At 53.1% G+C, this 26,097-nt stretch overlaps 1 protein-coding gene across 1 annotated transcript; it reads left to right on the top strand.

Moving 5' to 3' along the window:
• Positions 1–4,871: 4,871 nt before the first annotated feature.
• LOC142004943 (uncharacterized) lies at positions 4,872–25,777 on the top strand. Its single transcript, XM_074982621.1, has 4 exons — positions 4,872–4,920; positions 8,122–8,216; positions 16,170–17,102; positions 24,845–25,777. The coding sequence occupies exons 1-4, from the start codon at positions 4,872–4,874 to the stop codon at positions 25,775–25,777; spliced, it is 2,010 nt and encodes a 669-aa protein (XP_074838722.1).
• The last annotated feature ends 320 nt before the right edge of the window (positions 25,778–26,097 follow it).

Here is a 26,097-nt window from a genome sequence, read left to right as displayed (position 1 = left end):
TATACTGCCCGTGAAACATCATCGGGCTTTTTCCCTGCTAATGTTTGTGTGGCTCAGCCAGAGCCCGATTTCCCTCCCTCCACGCCTTCCCCGCTCCCACCACCTACTAAGGAGGAAGGCCCCTCTGCACCCCCCTTTTCTTGTTATGGAAAGGATGAGCTTTTTGCAGAACCCCCGCGACAGACCGTTACAGAGCCTGTGACTAATTTGATGAGGACGGTTCTGGCGGTCGGAGCCCATGAAGGCTTTGATTTATCCCCTCTAACCCTTTCGGCTTTTCCAGTTACAATACAACAGGTCCCTCCTAATCAGCAATTCCCCCAGGGAGCAATTAATTATCACCATGAGCCATTAACCTTTAAATTGCTCAAAGATTTAAAACAAGCGTGTGTCCAGTATGGTGTTAACTCTCCCTACACCTTTGGCTTGGTGCAGGGATTAAGCCAGGCCGAGAGATTGATCCCGTGGGATTGGGAAGTACTGGGACGCACCGTGCTGAATGGGGCGGAATTTTTACAATTTAAGACCTGGTGGCATGATGAGGCTGCTCTCACGGCCAGGCGAAATGCTAGTCAGAATCCCCCTGTAGCTATTACTTTGGAACAGCTCACTGGTACCGGTGCCTGGTTTGGCATCCAGGCACAGTTACAGTATAATGATGTTGCAATTGTCCAGGTCCGCCTTTGTTGTCTTAAGGCCTGGGAAAAAATTGCTAAGCCAGGGGAGAGTACCCCCTCTTTTGTAAAGGTAAAACAGAGTGCACAAGAGCCTTATGTGGATTTCATAGCCCGTTTGAAAGGGGTTTTAGATAAAACAGTATCCCAGCCCGAGCTTAAAGAGCTCTTGTTACAGATGCTTTCTTTTGATAATGCAAACGGAGAATGTCAGCGGACTTTAAGACCGCTGAAATGTCGGGGGGCCTCCCTGGATGAGTATATTAAGGCTTGTAATGATATAGGGTCAGATGCCTATAAAATGGGTCTTTTAGCTGCTGCGTTAAAAGGGGATGGCCCCTATCAGTCTAATCAGAACATGAAGTGTTTTGAATGTGGAAAACCTGGGCACCTGAAAAGGAACTGCCGACAGGGGCAGGACCGATTAAGAAGAAATCAGAGAGTTACTGGGAACGATCCTGCTAACAATCCCCCGGGGATCTGTCCCAGATGTCAAAAGGGACGGCATTGGGCTACTCAGTGCCACTCTAGATATCACAGAAATGGCACCCCTCTTTTTCAGTCGGGAAACTTTCAAGCGGGCCCGACCCGGGGCCCGCAAGTAAACAATACGGGCAGCAGCCGCAGCTTTTTTCCGGTCAGCAGCGGCCCGATGCAAACCGGCTTTCAGTTTCCGACCTCAGGCATGCCACCCACGGCAGCGCAGCTTTAGACATAGCCATTCCAGACAATATCCTGCTGCAGCCGGCTAGGGGTGTGCAAAAGATAAAAACTAATGTTTTTGGACCGGTCCCGGCTGGGTCGGTCGGCCTTCTTTTGGGAAGGAGTAGCTTAACGTCTAAAGGAGTAACAGTACATACTGGTGTTATTGATAGTGATTATGAGGGAGAGATTCTAGTTATGATGAGTGCAGATGTTCCATATCAGCTGGAGGCTGGAGATAAAATTGCCCAGTTACTATTGCTGCCCTACCTTTCAGGGTCGAAGCACCCCATAAAAAGACAGGGGGGCTTCGGAAGCACAGGGAGGAGTGTGTATTGGCAAACCTACATTGGGGACCGTCGGCCTGAAATTACCATTAGTTTAGGCGGTAAAGAATTCAGAGGTTTAGTGGATACAGGGGCTGATGTCTCCATCATATCAAAAGAGTTCTGGCCCTCGGCGTGGCCCTTGCAGAAAGTCCCAACTGTCTTTACCGGGGTTGGGGTCATGACAGATGTCTGCCAGAGCACCAATATTTTGCAGTGCCTAGGGCCCGATGGGCAGGCAGCAACCTTGCAGCCCTTTGTGGCTGAGATAGCTATTAACCTCTGGGGGAGAGATTTGTTAAATCAGTGGGGAGCCTATGTTACCATTCCCTCTACTCCTGTAAAAACTCAGCCACTGGCAGATGCCATGGTATGCAATTCTGCAAACACCTTAAAGCAATTTGATCATGATGGGTTGGGGTTCCCAGATTTAGAGTAACGGCCGCTGCTCGAGCTAGCTTCGCCCTGCCACTGAAGTGGCTGACTGACAGCCCAATCTGGGTGGAGCAGTGGCCTCTGTCCCAAGAGAAGCTAGAAGCTTTACAAATCTTAGTCGAGGAACAACTGAAAATGGGGCATATTGAAGAATCAACCAGTCCCTGGAATTCTCCTGTCTTCCTTATTAAAAAGAAGTCAGGGAAGTGGAGAATGCTTACTGACTTGCGTAGAGTTAATACTGTTATTGCCCCCATGGGATCTTTACAGCCCGGGATGCCTTCACCGGCAATGATACCTGCCAATTGGCACATTATTGTTATTGATTTGAAAGACTGCTTTTTTACCATTCAGCTACAACCACAGGACAGGGAAAAATTTGCATTTACCATTCCTGTCATCAATCATCATAAGCCTACTCCCCGATATCAATGGAAGGTTTTGCCCCAGGGCATGCTTAACAGCCCTACCCTTTGTCAATATTATGTTAATCAGCCATTACAGCTACTCAGACAACAGTTTCCCCGAGCACTGATCATTCATTACATGGATGACATTCTGCTCTCCTCTCCATGTAAAATGGAGCTGGACAGGGTATTTGAACAAGCAAGGCAGGATTTGGATAATTTTGGATTACAAATAGCTGAGGAAAAGGTACAAAGGGATTTTCCATTTGCTTATCTTGGTACCATAATACAGAGAAATATTGTGACTCCACAGAAGGTGCAAATTCGTAGGGATTCTTTAAACTCTCTGAATGATTTTCAGAAATTACTGGGAGATATTAATTGGCTTCGCCCTTCTCTCGGGATTCCCACTTATGCCCTGGAAAATCTGTTTATCACACTCCAGGGAGATCCTGATCTTAACAGTCCACGTAAGTTATCTATTGAAGCAGAGGCTGAACTTAAATGGGTGGAACAACAAATCCACTCAGCGCAGTTACAACGCGTGCAGCCAACGCAGCCGGTTACACTGTTAGTTTTTCCCACTCCTCACAGTCCGTCAGGAGTTTTGGCCCAGCAACATGCTATATTAGAATGGATCTTTTTGCCAAACAAGGTGGCAAAAACCTTATCCACCTATTTGGATAAGATTGCTGATGTAATTTATCGAGGCCGCTCCCGTTGTAAACAGCTCACAGGATGGGACCCCCATTCAATTACAGTCCCTCTCACCTCAAATCAGGTTAACCAAAGCTTTGAGAACAATATGCAATGGCAAATTAGCCTATCTAATTATGTGGGAGAAATTGGTAATCATTATCCTCACGCCAAGCTGTTTGCCTTTCTTAAAAGGACCCCGTTTATTTTATCTACCATAGTCAGGCACCAACCCCTTGTTAATGCTGCAACATTTTTTACTGATGCTAGTGGGCCTGGCAAGGCCGGTTATACCGGCCCAATTACCAAGGTGTGGCAGACCCCTTATAATTCCGTACAAAAGGCTGAACTTGCTGCTGTTATGCAGCTGCTTATTGATTATTTACACCCTGTTAATATAGTCACTGATTCCCAATATGTTGAATTTACTGTCCAACAGATAGAAACAGCTACTATTTTACCTTGTTCTGAATTGCATGAAATGTTTTTGCAATTGCAATCTTTTGTTAGATCTCGTATACACCCTATTTTTATTACACATGTTCGTGCTCATTCTGGCCTACCGGGACCAATAGCTGCAGGAAACCAGAGTATTGATCGGCTGTTGGTAGGCACCACCCAGCAAGCAAAGGATTACCATTCCTTAACTCACATTAACACATCTGGCTTGACTCGCAAGTTTCAAATTACCAAAAGTCAAGCACAGCAAATAGTGGCCCAGTGCCCCACATGTGGGCCCATTACTGCCCCTACCTTTCCCCCGGGAGTAAATCCCCGAGGACTCAATGCAAATGACTTGTGGCAGATGGATGTTACACACATCCCCTCTTTTGGGAAATTAAGCTTTGTACATGCATCCATTGACACGTATTCTGGATTTTTATGGGCCACCCCGCTAACAGGGGAGACCACAAATCATGTAATTCAGCATTTATTAGAGACGTTCAATATTTTGGGCGTCCCCAAACACATTAAAACAGATAATGGACCGGCTTACACCTCACAACGGTTTGCTGCATTTTTAACACAATGGGCCATTCAGCATACCACAGGTATTCCTTATAACCCTCAGGGTCAAGCAATTATTGAAAGGGCCCACAGAACACTTAAAAACATGCTAGAAAAACAAAAAGGGGGAGTATGGACATCACATTTAGGAAAAATAACACCCAGACAGCAATTACATATGGCTCTCTTTACTCTTAATTTCTTAAACAGTTCCACAATAAATGATGTGTCCGCTGCAGAAAAACATTGGTCTATTAGCAAAAGAAGAAACCTGAATCAACCCATATATTGGAAAAATGATGAAGGACAGTGGGTTCCAGGAACGGTTAAGATTTGGGGCAGAGGGTTTGCTTGTATCTTTACAGATCTTGGAGAAACGCGCTGGGTTCCGGCTCGATACATCAAGCCAAGATATGACAACCCCCCGGCGAATGAGGATGGTGCCCCCGGTTGATATCGTCTCCCCCTCACTGTTTTTGGCCGTGCTGGTAGTATTGACCACAACCGTAAGTGCATCAACACAAAATTTCACATATTGGGCATATGTGCCTAACCCTCCCCTTAACCGTGCTATTCATTGGTTGGATCCTCCTATGCCTATTTATGTCAATGATTCCCGATGGATGCCAGGGCCTTATGATAACCGAGGTCCGTTAGCCCCTTCGGAGGAAGGTATGCAAATTCCTACTTATATAGTAGGAGTTGAAGGGCATCCAATTTGCATTGGAAATGAGGGACATTGTTTAAAAACCCACGCCCAAGCCTGGTTGGCTATGATCCGAAACACAAGTGATAATTACCATTTATATCTTCTTGTAGCTCATACATTTAATAGCTTGGAGCTGACTAATCAAGCACCTCCTGATCTGCCTCCCTGCGTCCAATGGATAACAGCGTATGTATCAGATTGGGTTCATTGGGAGCCCTGTCGTGGGAATACAGGCCGAGTTCTAGTTAATACTTCCTATGGAAGAGTCATTGATTGGAGCCCTGTTGGCTCGGCTCGGCGAAAGAACACCGTGGTGGATCTCAAATGGCGTAAAGCAAATAATAGCGTGTATACAAGTGCCCCAGGAAGTATTGTTTGGCATGGAGGTGGTATGTCTCCTCCAGCCCCTCACTTACCTTTTGGCCCCATCCATGACTCATTATGGAAATTAGCCACAGCCCTACAACCTATGCGAGCATGGAGAGGGATGTATACCCAAGGAAAAAACAATACCTTTTCAAACGTCACATTTCATCTCAATTCTACCCATTATATCCAGGCTTGCGTTCGCATGCCATATTTGATAATGATTGGCCCTGCCATATGGAATGAGAGCGATTTTTCTGTTAGTTGTCATAACTGTTCTTTTTATACATGTATTAACCGTTCTGTTCCCTTTAATCATTTAAAAGATAGGATGTATTTGTTAAAAGCACGGACCGGAATATGGATCCCCGTTCGAATGCCTCGGTCTTGGCAGCGATCTCCTGAGATGTATCTTATCGACCAAGCCCTGAGCAGAATTCTTAAAAGAGCCAAACGATTTGTTGGTCTGCTGATTGCCGTGATTATGGGACTTATTGCCGTCACCGCCACAGCAGCAGTAGCTGGAGCAGCCCTACATCAAACGATTCAAACCACCGAGTTCGTACAAGAATGGCATGCTAATGCAGATAGACTTTGGACTTCTCAACGCCAAGTTGATAGCCAGCTAGCCTCTCAGATGGCTGACCTCCAACAGGCTGTCATAATGCTTGGCGATCAAATAGTTAGCATGCAGAAACAACTAAGAATGCAATGTGATTGGAATGTATCTTCTTATTGTGTTACCCCTTTACCTTATAATGATACCCACTTTCCGTGGGCAAATGTGAAAAAACACCTGTTGGGTCAAGGAAATTTGTCAATTGAAATACAACATCTGCAGAACCTAATCTTTACCACTTTCGATAAAAAATTAGAACTACTCTCTGGATCGAAATTGTTGGATGGCCTAGTGGATGGCCTGAGTTCTCTGAATCCACTCAAATATATTAAGCTGTTAGGGGGCTCAGCGCTAGTATTGTTAGGCCTGATTTTGATTATTTTGCTCTTGCTTTGTGTTATTTGGAGGAGAAACAGAAACCTATCCTCCAATTGTAGGCAGCAAGCTGCTGTTTTTTCTCTGATGTTGCATAGAGTAGCTAGAAAAACAAAAAGGGGGAGATGAAGGAGTTTTGCCTTCTCCCTCCTACATGTTTCCCAGGCCTGGCTGGGCTCTTGGCATCTAGACGGAACACCTGCTTTCGTGTAGGCAAGCCGCCGGAGCTGTGTTGTTTTGATTAGGTGTTTTTGAGAGTCCATGTTCAAGGACTGGGAGGATTGATGTGGCTTTTTTAGAGATAGAAGTGCTGAGCCAGTTATTGTAGCTAATTGCAGCTGACTGCTTTTCTCATAATAATGTGCTCTCACTTGGTTATAAAAGCTGTGAGAATAATAAACTCAGGGCCTTCAGACTATAGAACTGTTGGCCCCCTGCTGTCTATGTTCGTCTTTGTCTTTCATCCCTCGCGGTATCGCACCTCTGGGACCTGTCACTAAAAAGAAATACAACACTGTCAACACTTCCTCTGCTTGCTGGGCTCTTAGAAGACAAGTAGGGGTAAATTACAGGTAAATAACAGCACAGAGAACTGACAGCCAGGCCTGGGGGCTGGAAACAAACTTATGGGACTACAGGAAACCTGGCCACAGCCCTGACCAGAGGTCGTCCAACTCAATAAAATCGTGCTGGATTATGGATTTTGCCAAACAGGACAGTTCGGGATTACAGAGGTTTGACCTGTGCTCCATGTTGGTCATGAAATTCCTGCTCCAGAAGAACCAACAATAGACTGAGCACTGGGCTAAAAATAGCGGCGTGTCCTTGGCAGCCCAGGGAATACACCCAAGCCCAACCCTTTATGAGCTCCTACATATGTACACAGGTGGCTGCTGGCTGCTTGCGCTACCTTCTTCCCGCCCCTAGGTTTATCAGAGTTTGTGCGTGTACATCTGCCCAGGCTGGGAAATTAACCTCCAGGCTGCAGGGCTGGCAGTAAACTCAAAATAGCTTTCACTGCCCATTGATTGATACTGCCAGATTCGGAGATATGACAGCAATAAGATGAAGCTCTTTCTAATTCCCTCTTTGCATAACCATGTCTGAACTCTAAATCTCTCTCCTTTCCAACTCAACGATTTTTTAGTTTTGTCTGCTGCAATTCTCACTGTGGCACAGACAGGATAAAGATGGGTCAGAATCCCAGCCACACCCCTGTCCTTCAAGTGCAGGAGCAGCTGAGGGAGCGAGACGGGAGAGTTAAAATAAACACACACGTACGGAGGTTCACATTTCATAGAACTGGAAGGGACCTCAGGAGGCTGTTGAGTCCAGTCCCTTGCCCTCTTGGCTGGACCAGCCTTCCTCCTTTCTTTTTTTTTCTTCTTTCTCCTTCTCAAATGTACTTGCCCCAGATCCCCTCAAAGATTGAGCTCACAGCCAGTGGGTTTAGCAGGCCAATGCCCAAAGCACTGAGCTATCCCTGCGCCCGCTGTTTAAACTGAGGTGGTTCCATGCTCTTGGTCCAACTATATTGGAAGCTCTAAATGACGTGAGTCTTCCTTTGACTCTCGACAACTTCGTTGTTGCAGTGGAGAGAAGCTGTGAGGTGAGGTTTCTGCCAGTGCAGCTGACAGCACAGCCTGACCGTGCGCGCTCCATCAGTCCTTCATGGTTTTCTTTTTGCAGCTACGCACCATGGAGAGAGCAGAAGGAAGAAATCAAACAGTCATCCTGGAATTCATCCTCTTGGGATATGGGAATGGCCCTGAGCTGCAGCCCCTTCTCTTCCTGCTCTTTGTAGACATCTACATTGCAACAGTGGCTGGGAACAGCCTCATCATTGCGCTGGTCGTGTCTGCTCAGCACCTTCACACCCCCATGTCCTCCTTCCTGGAGGTTCGTTACACCTCCCCCAGCACAACACGAGAACTCCAACCCTGGAACCGATCCCTGCAACGAACCTCGCCGCCAGCTCCGCTCACAGCTCCGCACCTCCGCCTTCCTGCCCAGGCTGCTGGCCAGTCCCTGGCTCGGGACACCCCCCTTCCCGCTCGGCTTTGTGTTGCGCGGTTGTGCGTCTCTGATGGCTTCCCCGCAGCTGCAGTTGCGCTGCTGGCCGTCACGCGGCTCCCCGCCAGCCCCGGGCGGCCGTGGCTCTGTGCTCCGCGGGACACTGGCCCGCAGTGCGGGGGGAACAAATCCGGGCTGCGGCCGGTGTGTTGCTCTGCGCTGAGCTGCGCAGGTGCCGGGCCGTTTCCGAGCGCGGGCTTGGGGCAGGGCCGGACTCAGCCCTGCGGAGGGCGGCGCGGAGCGGGGCGGGGGCGGGGGCGGGGCGGGAGCCCCCAGGGCATCGCACGCGGCTGCGTGACGCCGGCGGGAGGGAGGCGGGACGCAGCACCGGGGGGGTCTGTGCAGGGCCGCGCCGCAGGCGAGGAGGGGGCGGCGGGGTTGGGATGTGCAGCCCCGTCCCCCGGGGCCCTGCGCGGGAGCTGCCCCCGCACGTGCGCAGCCGGCGCGGAGCGGAGGGACTCGCGCCCGGCGCTGCAGGTTCCTCCCGCGGGGCTGCGAACTCCCGCCCCGGGGGGAGGCGGCGCCGTCGGCTCGGGCCGGTCGCGGGGTCTCTGGCGCGGCCGGCCACGCGGGACCCCTCCCTGCCCAGCACCGAGCGAGCCGCGCCGGGAGCTCGTCCCACGCGCAGCGCGGGGATGCCCAGGGCCACCCCGCCCCCGCCAGCCCCGCGCGCCTCTGGGGGGGCAGGGGCAGCCCCCCCCTGCAGCGGCCTGACCACGTGCTCCGGGGCCCCGCCGGCTGCCCCACCCACGGGACGCGCCCCGAGGCTCCCCCCGAGGAGGGGGATGGGCGGGGAGCCAGGAGTGGGGGAGGGGTACGGCCCGAAGGCGGGGTGATGCGGTGTGACACTGGGGTGTGGGGCTGGGCCTGGTTCCCCCCGGGCTGGGGGGTGGGGCTGGACCTGGGTCCCCCAGGCTGGGGGGTGGGGCTGGACCTGGGTCCCCCCGGGCTGGGGGGTGGGGCTGGACCTGGTTCCCCCCGGGCTGGGGGGTGGGGCTGGACCTGGGTCCCCCCGGGCTGGAGTGTGGGGCTGGACCTGGGTCCACCGGGCTGGGGTGCGGGGCTGGACCTGGGTCCCCCGGGCTGGGGTGCGGGGCTGGACCTGGGTCCCCCTGGCTGGGGTGCAGGGCTGGACCTGGGTCCCCCGGGCTGGGGGGTGGGGCTGGAGCACATGGCAGCACTCTCAGGATCAGCCTTTATCTCCCAGTTTGCAGAGTCCATGCTGGCTCCCCTGGCAGAGGTGGGAACTGCCAGCTGGTGGCGGCTGCAGCAGTGGGGGAGAGATGGGGAGAGACCCTGGTCCTGGTCGCCACGGCCACCTGTGCACAGGTCTGGCCAGGCTGGATCCCCTGCCGACCTCGGCCCTCCTGTGGGACCCGGGGTGTCCTTGGGCCCCCAGATAATAGTGGTGGGTCTGGGAATTTCTGACCTGGGCTGACCTGTTCGCACCCAAGGACCATCCACCCAGGTGCCCCACACTGAGCTGAATGGCTTTCCTCAGCCCTCAGGAGAGGGAACCGTTGGGTACCACGGGTGAGAACAGGGCAGTGACTTCTGATGAGCGTGGGGCCGGGACCCTGCTGGAGCACAGAGCCAGAGCGCGGGGCCCCGCCGGCATCAGCCCTTCTGTGTAATGGGGGGAACCGTTTCAGATCCCAGCGAGAAACGGCCCTTCCCAGGTTTCACCGACTCCTGGAGCAAACGACCCCGGGGTCCCAGGGAGGCTGCTCTGCCCAGGGGAAGTAGGATGCTTAGGGACTTTAAAAAGTGCCGCCGGCCCTCGCCCTCAGCAAAGGGGTCAGGAGGCCAAAAGTGGCCCTTCTTCCCTGGCCAGGGAAGCCAGATGTGAGCTATGAAACCTTTTGCTACAGGACAAGCCCAAGAGAGAACCCAACAGAACACTACTAGCCATCACCGACAGTCCTCAGCTAAAACCTCTACAGCGCATCATCAGGGATTTACAACCCATCCTGGACAATGATCCCCCACTTTCACAGGCCTTGGGAGGCAGACCAGTCCTCGCCCACAGACAACCTCCCAACCTGAAGCAAATCCTCACCAGCAACTATACACTGCACCGCAGTCACTCTAACTCAGGGACCCATCCATGCAACAAACCTCGTTGCCAGCTCTGCCCACATATCTACACCAGCAACACCATTACAGGACCTAACCAGATCAGCCACATCATTGTGGGTTCGTTCAGTTGCACATCTACCAATACAATTTATGCCATCATGTGCCAGCAATGCCCCTCTGCTATATACATTGGACAAACTGGACAATCTCTTTGTAAAAGAATGAACGCACACAAATCAGATATCAGAAATGGCAATATACAAAAACCCATAGGAGAGCACTTCAATCTCCCAGGCCACACAGTAGCAGACTTAAAAGTAGCTATCCTACAGCAAAGAAATTTCAAGACCAGACTCCAAAGAGAAATTGCTGAGCTACAATTCATCTGCAAATTTGACACCCTCAGCTCAGGCTTAAACAAAGACTGTGAATGGCTGGCTAAATACAAAAGCAGCTTCCCCTCCCTTGGTTTTCACACCTCCAGATCAACTGCTGGTAGTAAGCCTCACCCTCCCTGAGTGACCTAACCTTGTTATCCCCAGCCTTGCTCTGGCTTATTTATACCTGGCCCTGCAGATTTCCAAGACCAGCATCTGATGAAGTGAGTCTTTGCTCATGAAAGCTCATGCTCAAAACTTTTCTGTTAGTCTATAAGGTGCCACAGGACCCTTCGTTGCTGTTAGTTGAAGCAGGTTTTTGAGTTTGGTGGTCTTTCCTATATCTTGGTAGTGCAGTTCAAAGCCCGGTTTGATTGGCCATCCCCATCTGTTGAAAGACAGAGTTGGACCCCAGCGTTTTCATAAGTTTTTACAGTCCCAACGTGAAGAGCTGAAATCACAGGGTTCTGTGTTCGGGTGATTCCCCCAGTGGTCAATGGTGCGTGGCTGGTAGGAGAAGTGAACAGCAGGTATCAGTTGATGGGATGCTGCGGACAAGTGGACAGCAAGTACTGCCCTGGGCTCTGGGTTCGGGACTGCACTGTGAGAGGTGCCCCCTGTAACTGTGTGTGGGGAAAGGCCAAGAACCCCAGCAAGAGACGAGGTGTTACAGTGTATGGGGCTGGTACCTTGTTAAAGGGCTTTGTCTCTTCTTTGCTTAGATATTCGGCATCTGTCCCTGTGAACTCGGGGCAGGTTATTGTTATCAAATGAGCTGTTTCTATCTTAGACTCTCTGCTTGCGAGGAGGCAGGGGGAGAACTGCCCTACAGGCACCCAGCAAGTGGGGTGAGATTGTCCGAGGCCATTGGGTGGGGGCTCAAGCTGGTTGGTTGTAGCCTTAACAGGAAACCCCTGGGAGCTGAACCCGGCCCTTCTGGCAGGCACCTGGCATCAATAGAAGGGTTACATAAGTGGGGGCCCTTTGCAAAGGTGGGGGGGTTTGGGGCGTGAGTTCTGGTGGGGGGTTGGGGGGAGGTTTGGGGTGTGAGTTCCAGAGGAGGGACAGGGGGTGGTTTGGGGCGTGAGTTCTGGTGGGGGGTTGGGGGGAGGTTTGGGGTGTGAGTTCCGGTGGGGGATGGGGCGGATTGAGGCATAAGTTCCGGTGGAAGGCAGGAGACAGGAGGCGGTTTGGGGTGTGAATGGAGCCACAGGAGTCAGGAGAATCTGAGCCCAGATCCCCGCCCGGCCCCGAGAGCGGCAGCAGCTCCGCACACATCTCAGGTGCCAGCTCAGAGCTGCCCAGGGGATTTGAGCACCCGCTTCCATTTCCTGTTAATAACAGGTGCCCAAACCACCTAGGTCACTTGGACAATCTCTGCCTCAGTCACTCTCCCCAGACTCAGGGGAGCACTGTGGGGCTTAAAGCCACCGGTTCCTTCCCTCTTCGGTGTGTGCTGGCAGGGGGGACGTGGGCCTTCATTGCTCTACCGCATCCAAAGCCAGGGCCCTAGCAGGGGTGGCCATGGTAGCCCCCAGGGTCAGTGGGAATCTGGCCCTGTGGTCTGGGCAGTGGGTCTGGGAGTGAGGACTCCTGGGTTCTGGTCTCATCTCTGGCAGAGGAGTGCGGTGTAATGGTTAGAGCAGGCGGGAGTGAGAGTCAGAGCTCCTGGGCTCTCATCATGGCTCTGAGACAAGAGTATCAGGAACCTGCAGCCATGAGCCCTGGGGGTTGTCCCTGCCCCAAATCTGGGGTGTCTTCCTGGGACAAATCAGTCCTCCTTGTAGGCAAAACAGGTCAAATAATTTACCAGGAGAGCGAATCTCAGAATGATTTTAATTTAGAAAATACAGGTGAAGATGAGGGTGACGATGATACAACTTCCTACAAACCGATTCTCTCAGTGACTTTTGTTTGTTGCAGCCTGAGGCAGTGTTGTTTTCCTCTGGGGAATAGGGCAAGAAATTTGGCCTGAGGGACTTGGTCCCAGAAGCCAGTGAATGTAATAAACACACCTGTTTCCTTCAGCACGTCCAGCACCAGCAGCAGCTGGGAGATGGAACTGCCCATCCTGAACAAGGTAGGTAAAAGGAGCCTTCAGCCCCCAGCCATCCTCCCACTGCAATCCTGTCTGTGGACAACCTTAGTGACTGTCCGTGTGAATCTGTCATTCAGAATTTACCGAATGTCACTATCTTGGATGAGGGCAAGTGCTGGATTTCAGAGCGTGGGGGTCATAGGCACGAGGTGAAGTTCTGGTCCCCTCATTCCACAGTGCCCAACAGAGTGACAGATGAGCCCCACACCTCCTCCTCCCCCCCCCCACGCCTGATTCTTTTTGTGGTGGTGATGTTGGTGTTTTTTCTTCTCACAGGTCTCGTCTTTTCTCCACTCTGCTCCCCAGCCTTCCTCCTCCTCCTCCTCCTCATTCTCCTCATTATCCACTAACTCTGAGTGTAGCTGTTGTTTCGTAAGCTGTGTGCTGTTTATGAATTTGAGCACAGTCAGCTGGGTGGGCTCCATCTGATCTCTGCTCATCAGAATATCCACTCCTGAACATGCCCACGGCACATGCTCCACAGGTGAAGGCCACTAATTTAGAGGTGGTCTCTCATAGCTGAATTTATCTGAGCCCTTTCGTTACACAATGGGGCTTTGTTAATTTATTGCTTGGTCTCCTGTTTCTAAAGGGACTGTCTGGGTGACCTGAAGAGCGCTGAAATTACCACTGAGCTTTTAATGACAGGAATCTCCCCGGACCTTATTCTCAGTGGTGAGTAAATCGTAGAATGCCAGGGCTGGAAGAGAACCCACAAAGTCATTGAGTCCAGCCCCCGGCCTAAAGTAGTATCACCCCAACTAAATCATCCCAGCCAGGACTTAAGAGAGACACAAGAATTCTCACCGCTTCTGTATGTTTAGAAAATATCACTCACAGCTGTTTGAAAAGGTTCTGTGATGTGCACTGGGCGTAGCTCAGCCCCACCCTTTCCTTTGCTCCTGTGATTTCATGTTCTCTCTTTGTTCTCTTGGAGAGCATGTGTCACTGAAAATCAGAAGAACACAGTCTCCAGTTCTGAGCGTTCCCACTCAGTGTGTCTCTTCTGTCACTCTGGTTCCCGCCTACTAGCTCACTATTATTTGCTGAAGTCCTGTGAGAGCCCCATCGTGAGGAAGTTAAGGGCAGGCAAAATCCACTTGTTGTGTCTCGTTTTTAATTCCACTCTGTCACTTCACGGTCACACCTGCGATTATGAAGTTCCTTTTCAACAAATGAGCCTGAAGTAAAACGTGTAGGAAATGTCTCCGACATCGTAGGATCTTTCTTGTACAATTCCTTGTGTTACCATCATGGGAGAAAGCTTCACAAGTGGTGTAAATTGAAGACTCATAGGATTATAGAACATTAGAACTGGGAGGGACCTCGAGAGGTTGTTCCATCCAGTCCCCTGCACTGCACAGACCGTCCCTGATAGATGTCTGTCTAACCTGCTCTTAAACATCCCCAGGGATGGAGATTCCACAGTCCCTCCAGGTAATTTATTCCAGCGTTTAACCACCTTGACTGCTGGGAAATTTTTCCGAATGTCCAACCTAAACCTCCCTTGCTGCAGTTTAAGCCCATTGCTCCTTGTCCTCAGTACAGCTCCTTTTACACCCCTGGCGTTGTTACAATTTAAACCACGTAAGGAGCTGGCCCTGGGTCTCGTCTCTTATGTGGACACAAACCAATGTATCGCAGAACTGGCTGTGAGTGAGGCAGGAATGATTTGGGTCGTTCACTAACACTGAAGGAAGAATAACGCTGTGGAGAGCAAAAAGGCCAAAGTCCCCCACTGCTTTCAGATTCCAAGGGGCTTCTCCATCGGAAAATGGTTCCAGCGTGTTTAGGCTCCACAGTGTCCGTTTGCTGGTGTGAGGTGTCACTGCAGGGGAATCCGGGCACCAGTGTGATTATTCGTATCATTAACATACGAGTGAGAGGAGAATGTGCCCTCGATTGAGAAATCGTATTCGGGAACTCAGCTGAGGTGACCCTTTCACCCCCAAACTCTGCACTGACCTCCACACCGCACCCTCCATCTGGCTCCCTCCACCCCCTGTCCTGAGCTGCCCCAACCCTCCCAGACCCTGCACATACTCCATCACACCCTGGCAAGGACCCCCGCCACCCAAACACCTGCCCTAATGCCCCCCAGTCCTCTGTCCTGAGCCCCCTCCCCTCACTCCATCCCCCTCCACCTTTGGCCTGAGACCCCCCACACCAAACTCTGCTGTGACATCTGCACCTCCAGCTCTTGCCCTCAACCCCGACCCTCCCACGCCCCAAACCCTCTGCCTGACCCATCCCTGTCCTCACACGCCCTTCCCTGTCGATAATCATCTCCCTGGTGTACAACTACCCAGCACTTCCCATCCCCTGCCCTGAGTGCCCCCAACTCCTCTGACTTCTGTACTCCATCCCCTGCCCTTAACCACCCCACACAACAAGACCTCCCCCATGGCCCCTTGCCCTCACTGCAGCACCCTCTGCCCCCTGCCCTGGTCCCGAACCCTCCCAGCTTCATGTCCCCCCGCCTCCACCACCCACCTCTTCCCCTCCCGCCTCCTGTGCCCCAACGTTCCCTCCCTGCCAGCCTTCAGACACCCGCCTCCACCCACACTGGCATATCTTACACAGCCCATGGGGAGCCCCCCAAGGGCCGGGGGTGGCCATACAAGAGTACCTCAAACACAAACCTTCACCCCTGGGCTTCACCAGGCTGATCTACAACAATGAGGTAAACCTACCACACCATTCCTTCTCACCACGCCTTTCAGACCAGCGAGACAGCAGAGACGCAGAGCAGGAAATGCACTTTCCCACTGGAAGTGACACAACTTACACAGCGCCACATTCACTGAGGGAATTAGACCCCCGTCAGGTCCAGCTCCATCCCATTCACACAGAACGGCCCAATCGAGAGCTGTTGGAAATGCAACAAACAGACAACATGGACTGGAAACAGAGAGACAGAGACAAGCGGCTCTTCCATCAGACAGAAGTGAATAATGAAGAGCTAGTTCCAATGACAATGAGGAGCCCAGAGAAACCTGACTTCAAAGAGACAGAAGAAGACAGTCAACCCCTTGAGCACACGAACCAAATGTCCCTGACTCTGTTTCAAGCCCTAAGCAAGGCGGGGTCTGTCAGTGTTATTTATAGAGAAATTTCAGCAGGTGTTAGTCAGAAGGGTCCCAACAGGAAGGAAACCAGGACCAATGTTTTATCTGCAGTCACATTTCTGATGTGCCTCAGACCCAGTCTCTTTGTCCCCTACAGATGACCTCTTCCGAGGGTGACCCTGGAGGGAACCAGACCATCTTCGATGTGTTCGTTCTGGTGGGGTTCTCGTACCTTAATGAGCTGCAAATCCTTCTGTTTGTGGTTGTTCTGGTCATCTACCTGCTCACCCTGATGGGGAACCTGCTCGTTATCCTGCTGATAAAGCTGAGCCCCTCCCTCCACACCCCCATGTATTTCTTCCTGGTGAACCTGTCTGCCTCGGAAATCTGCTTCACGAGCAGTGTGGTCCCTCAGCTGCTGGCTCACCTCCTGGTGGAGGAAAAGACCATCTCCATTGCAGCTTGTGCAGCGGGAGTGTACGTCAATGCCATCATGGGCCTCACACAATGCTGCCTCCTCACAGCCATGGCCTACGACCGCTACGTGGCCATATGTCACCCCCTGCACTACACAACTATCATGAGTGGCCGGAGTTGTGCTCTGCTCGCGGGGGCTTCATGGGCTGTTGGCATCTCCGTGGAAGTTCCTCTGGCCATGTGGATCTTCAGCCTGCCCTTCTGTGGCTCCAACCGCATCCCCCACTTCTTCTGTGACTTCCCACCAGTAGTGAATATGGCATGTGCCGACACGTCGCAGATTGAGGCTGTAGGTTCCATGGTGACAGGTGTGTTCACCCTGTGCCCTTTCCTGTTGATCCTCCTGTCCTACGTCCGCATTATCTCCACCATCCTCAAGCTGCCATCGGCAGAGGGAAGACGAAAAGCCTTCTCCACCTGCTCCTCCCACCTCACAGTGGTGACTGTGTTCTATGGAACGTCCCTCATCACCTACCTGGTGCCCAAGCCTGGCTCCACTACAGAGAGTGACCTATTGATTTCCCTATTGAACACAATTGTCTCTCCAGTGTTGAACCCCATAATTTACACTCTGAAGAACAAAGAGGTGAAAGGAGCCTTGAGAAAAACTGTACAGAAGAGCAGCTTTTCTCACCACTGGAGAAACTAGAGACTGAGCAGTCAAATTAGTCAAAATTGCGGGGGGGAGGCACTAGTGAAGGGAAATTCATAAACATTTCATTGAATTTCTCACAACGACTCTGAATTTTTTTGTTCCTTTGAAAGGTTTTGTCCTGTCTGGAAAATGGGAAGTTAAACTCTTGTTGCCAAATGACCCCAAAATTTTAAATTGCTCTGTTTTTTTGAAGTATGAAAGGCGGAACAGTTTCCCCTGATTTATAATTCATTGGAAAAAACCAAACAAACAAAGGACTTGGTTTAGTTTGGCCAAAGTCCTGTCCTGATTTTCAAACTTGAATGTGAAAGGAAAACAGAGCGTCCACAGAGAGATGTTTCATTCAAGGTTCACCCCTGCCAACTGTGTCCTTCCCAGGTCAGACTATGAGAAGCAGTTTTCCTTACTACTCCTTGCTCCTGACGCTACCATGTGGGATGCTGAAAGGGAGAGGTGTGAGGGCGTCCTGATACTGAGGTCGTGTGCGGCAGAAGGAGATGAAAAGGGGGTGGTTGCACTGCCAGGCCTTCCAGCAATAGATTAGAAGCAAGAGAAAGGCCAAGCACAGGGTAGGCCTGTTGTGCAGTGAGGAGCGAGGAACAACATCAGGAAAACTGGAAATGGCAGAGCTGCTTAATGACCTCTTTGTTCTGGTCTTCACCAACAAGTCTGATGGAGAAATTCCTGATGTGGTGAAAGCTCGTTGGGAGGGGGCAGGTTTAGAAGAGAAAATAAAAAAAAAAAAAGGTAAAAATGACCAAGAAATGTTCTCTGTTTGGAAGTCACCAGGACCTGATGAAATGCCTCCAAGAATACTGGTGGAGCTTAAAGGACAGATATCGGAGCCTTTAGCTATCGTCTTTGAAAAGTCCTGGAAGTCGAGAGAGATTCCAGAAGACTGGAAGAGGCAAAAAAAGTGCCTGTCTCAAAAAAGGGAAATAAGGAAAACCCAGGAAGTGAGAAACCAGTTAGTTTAATTTCTGTGCCAGGAAAGGTAATGGAGCAAGTCATTAAGGAATTCATCTGGAAACACCTGGAAGAAAATAAGGGTCTGGGTAACAGCCAGCATGGATTTAGAGAGAAGAAATCATGGCCAACCAATCGGATCACTTTCTGTGATAGGATAATAAGACTTGTGGACAAGGGAGAAGGGGAGGATGTGGTGCACCTGTGGTTCAGGAAGGCATTTGATATGGTCTGGAATGTCTTCTTATCAATATACTCGGCAAATACGACTTAGATGGGGCTGCTGTAAGGTGGGTGCATAACTGGCTGTACAGCCGTTCTCAGAGAGTCGTTATGAATGGTTCCTGTCCACAGAGAGGCTCTGTGCTTGAGCAGTCTGCGCCCGCCGTGGGGAGAAGGGCCACGCCAGCCCAGCCGGGCAGGGGCACCTCTGTGCCGGGACTGGAGCTGTGCCCTGGCTGTGGAAGCCATTTCTGTCACCGGTGTGTAGAGCGGCACCGACCCTGGGGCTGGGGGGCCAAGTGAGGGGTCTGATGAAAGCTGGAGATGCCCTGAAGCCGTGTGTGACTTGTGTGTCGGTGCCGTGGTCGTGTGAGAAGTTACACACATTGGCTCTGTAGCTGTGTTAGAAATGTCTGAGTGCTGCGAGTCACACTAGGAGGTGTGACACAGAGAGAGAGAGAGAGAGAGAGAGAGAGAGAGAGAACCAGGTTGCTGGGCTGGACACCAGGCTCAGATGTCAAATACACGTCTCAGGGATGTGGGACTTGTCAGGGTCCGGGGTCTGGCTGACGGGAAGGGAAGGGCCTGGCCAGGCCACGAGCGCTCAGGACAGGGCTGCGATGCGCCGTATTTCTGTGGCTTCTCCGCCCAGCGCCGTGGCTGACGGGCGCCGCAGCCCGAGCTCGGGGCCTGGGGGACGAGGTGCGACGGGGAGGCCCCTTGGTGTGTTGAACTCTTCAGCAGGTCCCTGTGGTGCAGCCCCCGTCTGCTTCTCTGCCCTGGCCGGCAGGTTTCTCCTCCGCTGCCCTTGTCCCGTGTGTGACCTCGCAGGGCCCAGGCCACTGGGCCGGCTGTTCAGCCTCCAACCTGCGCAGCGACCAGCCCCGTCCCTGGGCTGGAATTCTCACAGCCGGGGCTCTGGGTCCAGCCCGCGCCTGGCTCTGAGGGGACGGCAGCTTCTCCCGCCACAAAGCCTGTGGGATCCGAGCTCCCCTCTGGCAGAACTGCCTTGGGGCAGGGCAGCCTAGTGAGCAGAGTCCATAACCCGCCTCTTTTCTCAGGGCAGTGCAGCCCAATGGCCAGAGCCGGTCCCTTGCCCCTTTTCTCAGGGCAGTGCGGCCCAATGGCCAGAGTCGGTCCCGTGCCCCTTTTCTCAGGGCAGTGCGGCCCAATGGCCAGAGTCAGTCCCGTGCCCCTTTTCTCAGGGCAGTGCGGTCCAATGGCCAGAGTCGGTCCCTTGCCCCTTTTCACAGGGCAGTGCGGCCCAATGGCTACAGACCATAACCTGGCCGTGGCGCACAGGGCCGGGCAGGTCCCTGTGCGGGACAGGAGACGGGGGCGGTTCCATCCCCCGCGGGGGGCAGCCGCTCCCTCTCCACGGGAGCCCGGTCCAGGCTGCAGGTGGTGCTGTGGCTCCCGGCCCGGCGTGAGCGGGAAAAGCTGCGACCGAGGCGCTGACTCCCGCCGGCGGCTCCCTCCCTCCCCAGCAGCCGGCGCCTGCCCTGGCCCAGCCCCTGCCGAGCCGCGGGCACCTGGCGCCAGGCTGAGCCGGGGGAGCTGGCGCGTCCCCGTGGCCGGGCTGCTCCTGTCCCAAGAGAGCAACGGCCTGTCGGACGCGGGGCCCCGGGAACCAGGGCTCAGGGGGAGCCGGGCCCTGGGATGGACACAGCACCTCTCTAGTGCCCCCAGGGCCAGACCCCTCCCACCTATGGGCGCAGGAGCTGCTGCTCCCGCCCCCGTCCCGCCCCCCAGCTGTTCTGTTCCCTGCAGCGTGCGGCTGCCCCAGGGCCTGGCTGGGGCTGGGTTCCCAGGGGGCTGCAGCCCTGGCCCCACAGAAGAGCCGGCGCCTTGGTGCTGGGGAGGGGCTGGTCCCTCATGGAGCGGGGGTGGGGGTGGGGGGCAGACAGACGCCCCCTCCCGCGGGCCGGTCCCAGGGGCTCTGGTGCATTGCGACCGGGCTCCCATTTCCCGGGGGCGGGACAGGCTGGGGGGCATTTCCGCAGGGCCCCGGCCTGGCGCCTGGCGGTGTCACTGCTCCAGGGGCCGGTGCCCAGCGGGTCCCTTACCTCTGGCGCAGCAGCAGTGGGGAGAGGGGTCCGGCACCTCCCTGGCCGGCCGCCCGGTGTCCTCGGCTGGGCCCCGAGGGACGGTCCCGGCTGGGCCCCCAGCTCCCTACTTGGGGACTGTGCTGAGCTGTGCTGGAAGGGAGGAGACGGGGCCCATCAGCGTCCTGCTGCCAGCCCCCAGCCCCCCCCAGGAGCCCCCTCCCCACGTCCGTCTGCTGGAGCCACTGGGGAGAGGGGCTGGACGAGACCCCCAGCTCCTGGGGCAAAGGGCGCTGGGCAGGGCCCTCCATGGGGACTCCCCCCAGCGGCTCCAGGGGGCGAGGGGGGACCCAGGGCCGGGCAGGAGCCTGGCTGGAGCCGGGGCTGGAACATGGGCCCTTAAAGTGCCAGGGGCTCCCTGAGCCAGGAGCAGATGAGCTGGGCCCACGTCTGGCTCAGCCCGGCTCTGACGCTGCCCCAGGGTCACTCCCAGGTGCAGCCCTGCAGCTGCCGCCCTGCGGCCTGTGGGAGCCGCCTGCCCACGCCGGGGTCCGGGAGCCGGCTCAGAGGTCACTCGCGGGCAGTGCGGGTGGGGGGTGAGTTACAGCCGGGCTCTGCTGCTCCCCCAGGGAAACTGCCCCCCCACCCCCACCCCCACGCTCCCCTCCCAGCTGTCCTGGTGCCCTCTGGGGCTCTGCCCGCAGGTCCCCCGCAGGGCCGGCCCGAGGCCAGACCAGGCTGTGCAGAGCCTGCAGGGGAAGGGGGGGGGGCTGGCATCACGATCTGGTCCCTGGCCAGCCCCTCTGGAGGTTGGAGGGGTTCCCTTGGAGACCCACTGAATGGCAGCTGGGTCTGGGGCGGAGCGGGCTGGGCAGTAACGTCCCAGGGGCTGCTCCCTCGGCCCCACCCAGATTCTCAGTCCTTGGCAGACAGGCCAGTGTAACCGGGGATGTGTTAACCAGACACTGGTCTGAGCCCTGGCGTGGACACAAGGGCGCTGCTATTAAGTCCCCTTCTCTTGCTAGAGTGTATTGTACGTCCTCAGCTGGAACCACGGCCTGCTGGAGGCTCTGTCACACAGTTAGGACTGACTCTGAGGTCATCTCTGCAGCAGCACACAACCTACTTTCCAGAGGAGAGAAGGTCCATTATCCCCATTCTACAGATGGAGAAACTGAGGCACAGACAGGGGCGGGGCCTTGCCTAAAGTCACCAAGCTGGAAACTGGTGGGCCCAGACCTGCTGAGTCTCAGTCCAGGGCTGGACGTCCTCCCCTTGATCAGGAACGGCCATATTACTGCCCCTCTCAGTGGGATTCCCACAATACACCCGCTGCTGGTGCTGTGCAGTGGGGTCGCTCCGCCTGCGGGCCTGGGGACTCACCTGCTTCCCGTTCCTATGGCAGGACCTGCTGTCAGGGCAGTTCAGTCCCCAGAGTGAAGGGAGCAGCCACAGTCCTGCTCTGTACAACCAGAATGAAATTCAGATCAATGGTTTTGTTCCTTCTCAACACTTCCTGTCCCACACTGGGTTTGTTCTGGTTGCAAAGCAAGTTTTCCCTGGGGAAACGGAACGTTTTCTGCTCCAGCCAATTGCTCAGAATAAACACTTCCAAGGCTGGAACATTTTAACTTTCTCCACCTGGAAGACTAAAGGAGAAATTGCTGTCAGCGAAGCAAATCACAATCCTCTACTCAATGGAGCAACAGAATACAGAAGAGTTATTTACTTCTTCCCGTGGCACAAGAACTAGCCGGTGACCAAATGACATCAGCACGAAGCAGATTTACAACAACCCAAAGAAGTGTTTCTTCACATGGCACAAAGTCAGCCTGCAGAAAGTTCCTAAAGTTACTAACGACGCCTCTTGTGGGCGAATCCCCAGAGCTCCAGAGCAACAACTTTCATGATCGTTCCTAGTAAAGCTCCAGGGGATTTCAGCATCTCGTCACGCCCAGCACCAGGCTTAGTGAACACTTAACGGGGAGATTTATGAGGCTCTCACCTCTTTGGAACTGGGTTGTCTTCGTCTGCTGGCCAGGACGGCAATGATCAGCTTGGACGCCCCAGGACGCCCTCGATGTTTGGGAGGCAGCCGGCTCTGAGGTCACAGCCACGGCCAGTCGCAGCAGGTACGGACTTTTCCTTCACACAGTGTGCGGTGCGACGGTGGGGCGGGTTATTAGCATTAAGATGAGAGCTGCTCAGGGCTGCACTGCTCAGGAAAGAACAGCCTTAGCCGGGGAGATAGCATCTGGCACTCACAGAGCGAGTGCTCCTCCAAAGGGATCTCCAGATGTTACCTGGAGTTCCCAGAGCAGTCTCAGCAGATAGGGGAAGGACAAACCACAGCTGCTTTGCTCCCAGGATGGTCTGAGGTTTTTGTGCCTCTGGCTCTCCCACACCAGGTCTGCAGGACTCAGCTAAGAGATGCCGGGGCAAGGTGGTGGTGTGAATGAAACCGAGAAGGAGCCAAGGGAGGTATCTGGGGCTGCAGATGAAACCAGAGTGAGATTGCCAGGGCGGCTGCTTGCTTGTAGAGAAGTTTACCCCTCTGTAGCTGTCTCGTAGCTTTACTCTGAAATTCCAAAGCCCCAGAATTTCAGTGGGAGCCGGACACCGACCGCCCTTCGTCTCCTGGGACCTGCCAGCCTCCAGCGTCCAAAAGCCACCTGTCCAACAAGGGCTGAGGAGCATCCCGTACTATCCCTGTGAGCGTCTCTCTCCTGCTCATAGGCTGGCACCTGGATGGAGCTTTAGGGGTCTCCTCCAGCAGCTGACCCAACAGCTGTGGGTGCTTAGCTCAGCCCAGAGGTGCTCAGGCTTTTACATCCAGCTGTCTGGAGCTGAGTCCTTGGGCGTGTCTTCAGCCTCCACTCCTGAGCAGCTGCAGTGAGTTCGGCAGCCTCTGAGGCTGACAGGAAAGTGGTGAGCAATGTCCCGTCCACTTTCACTGCCTTTGTCCCCAGGAGATCCACCTCCTCGCCCTTGTGCCTGAGTGCTTCACGGTCGTCAGGGGAATGGCCCTCAGAGCCTTCCTAGCAAGGCAGGGAGCTGCAGCATCGCCCTGTTTCACAAAGGGAAAGTGAGTCGCAGTCCGTGGTTTTTAAAGGGCCCTGGAGAGGTCAGGAGTGAGAGGATCGAGGGGAATTGCTCATCTACCTCCATTATTCTCCTTGGAAGAGCGCACACCAGGAGGGGGCATGAATTGTTTATGGGCACAAAAGGGCTCCAGCTACCCTACAGTTGTGTAGACAAAACTGGGGTTTTGTTGGGTGTCGTTGACAAACCCTGTGAAGCAGCTACGTACAAAATGTGTTAAAAAGCCTTGTAGATGCTCTGGGCGGCGGGAGAGGGGGGGCAGTTTGTTGACAGATCGGATTGAAAGATCGAGCTGCTTTCATGTGCAGACACAATCTGTGGGTAGAAGTTTTGGAAGGACACCTCTTCCAGCAGTAACTGCTGTCAACAGAGGATTCTAGTGTCAACGTAGCCAAGTTGTGTCTGGTGGGACAAAAACTGTATCTTGGTCTCTGCAGCCCAAGGTCAGTGGCTTTCCCACAAAACCATTCTCCTGAGTTTCTCACAGCAACTTCACCCTCTCCTCTGGAGTTGACATTTTTCTACAGAAACAATTGACTCTGCAAGTACATAATTCTGTCAACAAATTGTGGATGACAAGATCTATCCTTAGTCATTTTTTTAAAAAAGTGATCTGAAATTTTAAAAGCAAAATATTTCTGTCATGGAATCCTGGGTCAAAATTTTCAATCTTTACATTTTCAAGTAGTCAAAAAGTGAAATAACATTAAACTTAAAAATTAAAATTATTTTCTCAACTTCTTATTCATTTTTCTCCCCTTTCTTTCCTCACCCCTCTTATTTTTCGAATGAGCAAACTTAAAACCAGGAGAAAATGCCTGGGAGTGTCTGGAGAGTATCTAAAAAAATAAAAATAAAAAACCCCTTGAATTCAGGTCTTTTTTCCAAAGACTGAATCCAGGTGACAGATTTTGCTCAACAGTTTCACAATTTTCATGGAGATTAAGTGTCTGCATCCTCTGGGTGTTTTAAATATCTTCTCCGTCTTAAAAAACAGACAACATGGACTGAAAACACAGAGACAGAGACAAGCGGCTGTTCCATCAGATGAAAATGAAGAACTCCGGGAAACTCACCTTCATATGGACAGGAGAAGACAGTGAACATCTCAACCTAGTGACAGTGAGGAGCCCAAACAAAATGCACAAACCAAATGTCCCTGACTCTGCTTAAAGCCTGAGCAAGGCCGGGTCTGTCGCTGTTATTTACAGAGAAATTTCAGCAGGTGTTAGTCAGAAGGGTCCCAACAGGAAGAAAACCAGGACAAATGTTTTAATTTGCAGTCACATTTCTGATGGCCTCAGACCTGGTCTCTTTTTCCACCTACAGATGACCTCTTCCAAGAGTGACCCTGGAGGGAACCAGACCATCTTCAATGTGTTTGTCCTGGTGGGGTTCTCGTACATTAACGAACTGCAAATCCTTCTGTTTGTGGTGCTTCTGGTCATCTACCTGCTCACCCTGATGGGGAACCTGCTGGTTATCCTGCTGATAAAGCTGAACCCCTCCCTCCACACCCCCATGTATTTCTTCCTGGTGAACCTGTCTGCATCGGAAATCTGCCTCACCAGCAGTGTGGTCCCTCAGCTGCTGGCTCACCTGCTGGTGGAGGAAAAGACCATCTCCACTGGAGCTTGTGCAGCGGGGATGTACGTTTTAGCCATCATGGGCCTCACGGACTGCTGCCTCCTCGCAGCCATGGCCTACGACCGCTACGTGGCCATATGTCACCCCCTGCGCTACACAACCATCATGAGCGGCCAGGTGTGTGCTCTGCTCACGGGGGCTTCATGGGCTGCTGGCACCTCAGTGGGAGTTCCTCTGAACACGTGGCTTTTCAGCCTGCCCTTGTGTGGCTCCAACCGCATCCTTCACTTCTTCTGCGATGCTCCACCAGTGTTGAAAATGGCATGCACTGACACATCAATGATTAAGGCTGTAGGCCGTATGGTGATAGTTCTGTTCACCGTGTGCCCTTTCCTGTTGATACTCCTGTCCTACGTCCGCATTATCTCCACCATCTTCAAGCTGCCATCAGCAGAGGGAAGGCGTAAAGCCTTCTCCACCTGCTCCTCCCACCTCACCGTGGTGACTGTGTTCTATGGAACGGCCTTTATGACCTACCTGGTGCCCAGCTCTGGCTCCACTACAGAGAGTGACCTATTGATTTCCCTATTGAACACAATCATCTCACCTGCGTTGAACCCCATAATTTACACTCTGAGGAACAAAGAGGTGAAAGGAGCCTTGAGAAAAAGTGTACAGAAAAGCAGCTTTTCTCACCACTGGAGAAACTAGAGACTGAGAAGTCGAGTGAGTCAAAATTGGGTGGTGGGGGTCCTGGTGAAGGGAAATTAGTAAATATTTTACTGAATTTCTCACAACTCTCAACTTCTTTGTTCTTTTGAAAGACTTTATGCTGTCTGGAAAATGGAAGAGAAACTTTTGTGGCCAATTTACCCCACTATTTAAAATGTCTCTCTTTTTTGAAATTCGAAAGGCAGAACGGTTTCCTCAGATTTACAATTCATTGGGACCCCTACCCCCACCCGCTCCCCTCAAAGGAAAAGGTTTAGTCAAAGTACAGTCCTGATTTTCAATTTTCAAAACTGGAAATG

This window comes from Carettochelys insculpta, chromosome 32 (assembly GCF_033958435.1).
Source record: "Carettochelys insculpta isolate YL-2023 chromosome 32, ASM3395843v1, whole genome shotgun sequence".
NCBI lineage: Eukaryota > Metazoa > Chordata > Testudines > Carettochelyidae > Carettochelys > Carettochelys insculpta.
The sequence above is the reverse complement of the archived record's forward strand: the minus strand, read 5'-3'. Positions and strand labels throughout refer to the sequence as shown.